The sequence below is a fragment of the Notamacropus eugenii genome, chromosome 5 (assembly GCF_028372415.1).
Source record: "Notamacropus eugenii isolate mMacEug1 chromosome 5, mMacEug1.pri_v2, whole genome shotgun sequence".
In the NCBI taxonomy this organism is placed as follows: Eukaryota; Metazoa; Chordata; class Mammalia; order Diprotodontia; family Macropodidae; genus Notamacropus; species Notamacropus eugenii.
Window position 1 is genome coordinate 17692070 of NC_092876.1, and position 7862 is coordinate 17699931.

The 7862-nt window shown below is 57.3% G+C and overlaps 1 protein-coding gene across 1 annotated transcript; it reads left to right on the top strand.

Moving 5' to 3' along the window:
• Positions 1 to 7579, top strand: LOC140507375 (uncharacterized). The gene is made up of 6 exons (XM_072615477.1): positions 1 to 54; positions 2427 to 2772; positions 3392 to 3790; positions 3968 to 4249; positions 6553 to 6642; positions 6968 to 7579. Exons 1-6 carry the CDS (start codon positions 1 to 3, stop codon positions 7192 to 7194), a joined length of 1398 nt encoding a protein of 465 aa, XP_072471578.1. The 3' UTR covers positions 7195 to 7579.
• Positions 7580 to 7862: the final 283 nt, after the last annotated feature.

Genomic DNA, 7862 nt, shown 5'->3' on the forward strand with positions numbered 1-7862 from the left:
ATGACGCGGTACCTGCTCCTAGGCAGTGACAACTCTTTGGGGGACAATGAGACAGTAAGGCCAGTCCTCAAAGCTGAGGAGTGGGGACTGAGGGCCTCTGGCTAGAAGAAGAGGTTTTTAAACAAAGGAAAGAGCATGGGCCAGAAGGGGATCTGCTTCCTTGGCCATGGGGGCCCCCTGCTGGTGCCAGGGCAGAAAAGACAGCCCCCTCCCCTGGAGGTTTCTCCTCCCCAAAACCTGGCAGTCTCACTGACTCACCCACCCAGAATCCTCTGGGTCCTCCAGAGCCACCACTCCCATGGCTCCCACTGAGGCCCTGAATGTTCCCCTTGGGTTCGTCCTGGGATGTCCTTGAAATGGGCACCACTCCCCCCTCAGAGGGCACATTCTCCAAATACCTCCTCACCCTCCCTCTGTCTGCCCCTGTCTCTAAGTCCTTTGGGATCTGGAAGGGTCCCAAATGTCCCAGCAGACGCAGGCCAGAGGTTTACAGTGGAAGAAACTGAGGCAGAGAGTAAGTGATTTGCCCAAGATCACACAGCTTCTAAGCCTCTGAGGCTGGATTTCAACTCAGACCTTCCAACTCCAGGCCAAGCACTCGGCCCACTGCTGCCTTGAATATTGATTTAAGGCTGGCAGGTGTCAAGTTCAACCTTCTGATTTTACAAAAGAGGAAATTAAGGCACCCAGGTACAGAAGAAAAATTAAGTACAAATCTGCCCAAGACAAATGTATTAATTAAATTATTTTAATTCACACCAAGAATCAGAGCCCAGAGTTGAAAGGACTCTCTCAGGATCCCAAAGCTAGGAAGTGTCTAAGGCATATTGGAACTCTGGTTTTCCAGATTCTGAGGCAGGTGTTCGAACCCTTCAATGATCCCAGGAGATGCTGGCGTCCAGGACTCCACATTCTCTGGCCCTCAGGAATCTGGTTCACCCTCTCACTCTGGGGATGTGATCAAAAAGCGGATCTGTTCCCCAGCACCAGGGCCTCCACAGTGACCCATCCTAAGGGCCAGCTCCCAGCCCTTCCCTGGTCATTTCTCCCTGGAGGTGTCACTCTCAGAACAAGCTTAGCCCTTTCTAAGTGCATCCACGCAGCCCTCTGGTCATTCCCAGCTATCCAGGTCCTTCTGGCTCTGGGCTTCTCCCCCTTGCACTGGGAGATCCAGCAACCACTCCAAGAATAGTGACTGTCAGTGGCATCCTTGGTGATAGGGGGTCCCTGCTGAGAGAAGGAAGGTGCCTTGGCCTCCAGAGTTCTGTCCTCTCCCTTCTGCAACAGAATTCAATCTCCGAGACACACTGGAGTATACCAGGAGCTGGGCACAGCCAAGACGGGGATTGGGGTGCAGTCTTGAGAGAGGGAAGGGGGAGATCCATCCCTGAGACCAGGCCGTCTCTTCTTAGACTCCCAAGTCTTAAGAGACCAAGCTGAGACCACCTTCCACCCCCACCCAACTTGCCCCCTGTCTCCTGAGGGCAGAGCTGGTCCATGTGGCCCCCTGGCTTCCCAAGGGTTGGGGTCAGCCTTCCCCAGAACCCACAGCGCCCCTGGCACTGGTGTCCAGCAGAGTCAACACTCATACTTGCTATGGAGTCTGGACCCAGCTCCCTGGCCAGGGCACACCCTGGGGCTCAGGGATCACTTCTTTCTCTGGGCAGTAAGCCTACGCAGGGCCCTGGCACCAGAATGTCCCAAGATTCCCCCCAGGAGCTATGGGCCCAGGGGAAGCAGAGATGGACTGTTCAGGGAGATCCTTGGAAGGGAACCAGGGCTCAGTGACAGGGTCCTCCTGCTTTCTTCTGGCCTAGGGTGGAGAGACAAGAATTCATGACCACATGCCAGGATAGCTGGGCTTTGTGCCTCAAAATAGGATCTCATTGGAACCTGGCATCACCACCCCTATTCTACAGTTGAGGAAACTGAGGTGAGCAGAGGTTGCCTTGCCCAGAGTCACTCAGCTAGGAAATGTCCCTATTAGGCCCTGTTAGAACTCAGGTCTTCCTGACCCCAGGTTCAGGCCCTTTGTGTACTGAGGGGCACTGCCTGTCTGAGCTTGGAGGGTACTGGAGGGGTGCTCATCCCAGAGCTCTGATCCCCTGCCCTAGGTGCAGGAGCCCCCCCACCTCCCTGACCCTGTTACTGCTCTCCCCCTCCAGGAGCCCCTGTGCCTCCCCTGCCCAAGAGCTCCCCAAGGCAGAACAGGGTAGGAGCAGGGACCAAGGTCCTAACTATCTCAGGAAGATCCCCTGGCAAAGACCACCCCCTGATGAGCGTGGTCCTGGGGGTGTCTGGCCTCCCCACACCCATGGGCATGGTCCTGGGGGTGTCTGCCCCTCTCTGGCCTCCCCGTGTCAGATTTCCACTCCCTCACCGTGGCTGCACCGGCCCATGAGGCTGGGGGTGGGCCGCCCTTATAGGGGGGTGCCCGCAACCCCGCCCACGCTCTCCCGGGGCCCTGCCCATGGCCAGGCCTTGCCCTTCGCTCTCAGCCCCGCAGCGTCCCGGGGCATGAGCGCGAGGGCAGCCCGAGGCCCCCGGGGCCCTTAGGGGGGCTCTCCCAGGCCTCAGCACCCCCGCCGCCCCGATGGCCACCCGCCTGTCGGACCCGCCCCTCCTCCGCCTCGGCCACCCGGGCCCAGGAGCCCCGAAGAGGAGCACGAGGCCGCAGAGGCCCTGCCCCCGCGGGGTCACGTGGGGCGGGGCCGCCCCTCCGCCGCCCAGCTCGCACCATGGCTCCCTGGCTGTCGGCCCTGCTCTGCCTCGGTGAGTCCCGGCCCGGCCCCCCCAGCTCCGCTCCCCGGGGTCCCTCCAACCCATGGGTGCCCCCTGGCAGTGTGCAGAGCGAGGCCCACAGACGGCTGGCAGGCGCGGGGTCCGAGCCCGGATCTCCCTCCCGCCGTCGTGGGGGCCCGGGTAAAGCCGGGGGGCGGGGCGGGGGCCCGGGTAAAGCCGGGGGGCGGGGGGCGGGGGCCCGGGTAAAGCTGGGGGGCGGGGGCCCGGGTAAAGCCTGGGGGCGGGTAAAGCCGGGGGGCGGGGCGGGGGCCCGGGTAAAGCCGGGGGGCGGGGCGGGGGCCCGGGTAAAGCCGGGGGGCGGGGGCCCGGGTAAAGCCGGGGGGCGGGGGGCGGGGGCCTGGGTAAAGCTGGGGGGCGGGGGGCGGGGGCCCGGGTAAAGCTGGGGGGCGGGGGGCGGGGGCCTGGGTAAAGCCGGGGGGCGGGGGGCGGGGGCCTGGGTAAAGCCGGGGGGCGGGGGCCCGGGTAAAGCCGGGGGGCGGGGGGCGGGGGCCTGGGTAAAGCCGGGGGGCGGGGGCCCGGGTAAAGCCGGGGGGCGGGTAAAGCCGGGGGGCAGGGGCCCCGGGGGCCGCTGACGGGGGCCTCTCCCCAGGATCGGTGGCCGAGCTGTACCTGGCCCAGGAGATCCAGGCGCAGACGGGTGAGTCCCGGGCTCCGGAGCCCGGCCTGGGGCGGGGGCGCCCTGGACCCGCAGGCTCCTCTGCCCCTGCAGAGACCCTGCCCAGGCCGCAGCTGATCCTGGAGAACGGCGCGGTGGTGCGGCTGGGGAGCCCCATGGCCGTCCGCTGCCGGGGCCCGGCCTCGGCCCACACCTTCTACCTGCAGAAGGAGCAGGAGGAGGACTTCGTGGCCAGCCAGCCGGCCGTGTGGAACGAGGCGCGCTTCTCCTTCCCGCGCATGGAGGACAGCATGACGGGCGTCTACAGCTGCGTCTACCAGACCCGCACCAGCCTGTCCCCGCCCAGCGAGACCGTGAACTTGGCCGTGTCTGGTGAGGCCCTCCCCCCGCTCCCGCCTCTCCTTTCCCTCCCAGACGCCCCCCTTAGGGGCCTCAGGGGACACGAGACGGTCTCCCCTCCGCCCCAGCTGAGTCCTGTTTGCCCCTTTGGGGGGTGGGGGGAGGGGGAAGGCAGGGCTCCAACACCCCGGCCTCCTCCTTCTCTTGCAGGTGTGCTCCCCAGACCCTTTCTTTCAGCCACCCCTGGCAACAAGGTGGCCCCAGGTGAGGCCCTGTCCTTTAAGTGCTGGACAGACCAGAAGTATGACCGGCTGATTGTGTACCAAGACAGAGGGTTCATCCCCCCCATGTTCCGGCTTGCCCCAGACCGGGACATAGAGCTAAAGTTCCCCAGGGTCAGCGCCAAGCACGGGGGCATCTACTCCTGCATGGGCTTCGTGGGCAAGGAGCCCCTCAAGTGGTCGATGCCCAGCGACCCCGTGGTGCTCACAGGTGGGTGCCTGGCCTTCCCTCTTCTCTCTTCCCAGCTTGGGGCTGTTAGGGTCAAAGCCTAGAGGCAAGAAGGACCCCAAAGGCATTGTGTCCAATGCCTTTGTTTTACAGACAAAGCCCTGGGAGATTTAAGTTCCTGGTCCAAGGCCAGATTTCAGGCCTCCCTGACTGAGTCTGTGACTGTTCCCCATGCCTGGGTCTGGTGGGGCAGGCTGAGCTGAAGCTGGCTCCCAAAATAGGAAGGGTCAGTCCCAGGCAGAGAGCGGGAAGGGGGTGAGGGGGCACATCCAAGGCTTGTAAAGAAGAAGGGGATCTAGTCTAGTCTGTAACGGCCCCTATCCCTCAGTCTCCCAATCCCAGGATCACACCATGAGCATCGCTATCCCTGTAATCCTGCTGGTCCTGGGCACTCTTCTGTCCTGGGTGTTCGTCGACTGAAAGGCATCCAGAAAAGAAGGTGTGAACTCCCTGCCCTGGCCCCAGAGTCTCCTAGCCCCCCTGCAAGCACAGACAATAAAGCACCAGGCCGATGCCACATGTTGCCTCTGTCCTGGGGATGTGGTGGGAGAGGAAGCTTCCCTGTGAGGGAGGAGAAAGGAGGGGAAGAGGGGAGCACTACCTGGGCGCAGCCTGGCCCTGGCACTCTGCTCTTTCAGATGCCAAGGCTATTCTAGGACTGTCTGGATGGTCATGTGTGTATGTATATGTGTCTGTGTGTCTCTGTATACGTGTGTGTTTTGTGTCTGTGTGCCTGTGTGTTTCTGTGTCTCTGATTGTGTATATGTGTTTTGTGTATGTTTGTATATGTGTAGGTGTGTATGTGTGTGTATATGTGTCTGTATGAATGTATGTCTGTGTGTCTGTATGTATGTGTGTATATGTGTCTGTGTATATATGTGTGTTTTGTGTATATGTGTCTCTGTGTATATGTGTGTGTATTGTGTCTGTATATTTGTATGTGTCTTCGTGCCTGTGTGTCTTTATGAATGTGTATGTGTGTGTCTCTGTGTATGTGTGTGCCTTTGTGTATATATGTGTCTCTGTATGTTTGCATGTGTGCACATGTGGTTATGCATGTCTGCATGTATCTGTGCATACATGTGTGTCTATATGTATGTTTGTATATGTAAATGTATGTCTACATGTTTGTATATGTGTCTGTGTATGTGTGTTTGTGTGTCTGCATGTATCTGTGTATACATGTGTGTCTGTATGTATGTTTGTATGTATCTGTATATGCATGTCTGTGTGTCTCTGATTATGTACGTGTTTTGTGTTTATGTATGCATCTGTGTTTGTGTTCATGTGTTACCTGCATGTTTGTATGTGTGTAAGTGTGTGCCTGTGTCTGTATGTGTGTTTGTACATGTATACGTGTGTATGTATGTATGTGTGTCTGTGTATATGTCTATATATGTGTGTGTGCATGTATGTATGTGTATATGTCTTTGTATCTGTGTATATCTGTGTATCTATATATGCATGTGTCTGTGTGTATATACGTATGTATGTTTGTATATGTGTGTGTCCATGTATATGTATATGTGCATATATATGTGTATTTCTGTGTGTCTCTACATGCACGCCTGTCTGTCTGCCACAGTCAGTGCTGAGGATGGAGCATGGAGCATGGGCAGGGGCAGGGCTCGCTGGATAGATGCAAGGAAAACCCAGAAACAAATAGAAAATTTAGAGACCCTTCAGTGGCCCTGTGAGAGGTACCCAGAGACCCTCCAGTGACATCCAGGAAAGTTAGGAAACCCTACCAAGACTTACCCTAGAGAGCCCAGAGGCCCTCCAGTGATGCCCAGTGGCCAACCCCAGGAAACCTCAAGACCCCTCAAACCTCTATCCAGGAAGTGGATAGCTTCTGCAGGTAGAGATGGCTTCCTTCCTGGACTCCCCTGCGCCTGCCACGGGGCAGCCCCCTGGGCCCTCACAGGGCTTAGCTTCTGCCCTGCTAGGACCTTCTACATCAAGAGAGGGCCAGAACCAGTACAGTGACTTGCCTCTCTCCAGCCACCTACAATCTCTTGGGACTTATGCTTCAGTGATCAACGCACCCTCATCCCTATTCTGTCCATCCCAGTGATTCTAACCCTGGGCCATCATAGTCTAGACCACATCTCCCCAACATGCCCCTGCAGATCTGCTCCCCAAGAGACCCTGCTTTCCCTTTCAGCCTTTTCTTTTCTCTGTTTCTCCATCGGCTCCCTCCCGATTATGTGGCCACTTGGCCACCCTTTCCCTCAGCTCAGGCAGGGCAAGCTGAAATAAGACTCGCTTCCCTTTGGGCCTTCCAGGTTCTGCTTCTTACACTTGCTGTTTCAGTGAACTCCCATCCTACCATCCCAAAGGCCACTGTCACTCCTGGTTCTTCCTCCCTCAGCCAGGTCAGTGTCTCATCATCTTTCTCTCCTCCCAAAGGACTTCATACACATCAGCTCTCCCTCAAACACCCCAACTTCTCAATTTCCCAAATTACTTCCTTCTCATGACCTCCCCTTCACCCACACAAGAAATGTTCATCCCACCCCATCCCCCAAAAGTCCAACCTCCATGGTCATGAACTCTAGAATTTCCCTGAACTGGTCACAGCTCCCCAGACCCTGTTCATCTGCATTCTGACCGCCAATGTCCTCACCCCTGAATTCTTTCCCAGGCCAAGACCCCTCCACTGCCTACCCTCTGCTCTTCTCCCTATCTTGAACCCCTCAGGGATCCAGTCCAGCTGGACATGGACCTCTTCGCTTGAGACCTTTGCCCATTATCCCATCACCTCTCTGACTGCCAAGCCTCCCATCATCCACCCACTTTACTCCTACTTGTACCACTCAGCCAATAAACATTTTTTAGCACCTTCTATGTGCCTGCACCATGCTAAGTCCTGGAGATACAAAAAGAGGCAAAGGATGGTGTCTGCCCTCAAGGAACTCCCAATCTAATGGGGAAACAGCCATGTATAAACAAGCTATGAGGGCCATAAATCGGGAATAGTCCTCAAAGGAAAGGAAGAAGGAATTAGAAAGGCTTTTATAGAAGGGGGATCCAAGGTGGAGCTTAGGAGAAGCCGAAAGGCACAGAAGAGGAGAGCTTCCCAGAGAGAAGACCCAGCCAAGAGATGACGGACCTGCTTTGGAGAAGAATATGGAGTGAGTGTTGGGGAGCAAGGTATGGGAAGACTGCAGGGGGCCTTGAGTCAGGCAGCCCCCCAGCAGCTATGGCAGTGGTCCAGGTATGAGAAGAGGAGAGGGCTACAAGGGTGAAGTCAGGAGGCCTTGGTACCATATTGGATATGGGGGGAGGAGGAGGGGAAGGGGGATAGATCAGTCCCAGATGACACCTAGATTACCTGGACAGTAGTAGAGAAGGAAGGAGGAGGGAAAGATAATGAATTTGACTTTGCGGGGGTCACACAGCTAATAAGTGTCTGAGGCCAAATTTGAACTCAGGTCCTCCTGACTCCAGGGCCAGTGCTCTATCCATGCCCCTTAGCCACCCCATGAATTTAGTTTTGGACATACTGAATTTCAGATGTCTACTGGACATCCAGTCCAAAATGTCTGAAAGACAGTCAGAGATGTGAGACAGATGAGCAGAGAGGCACTGGGGC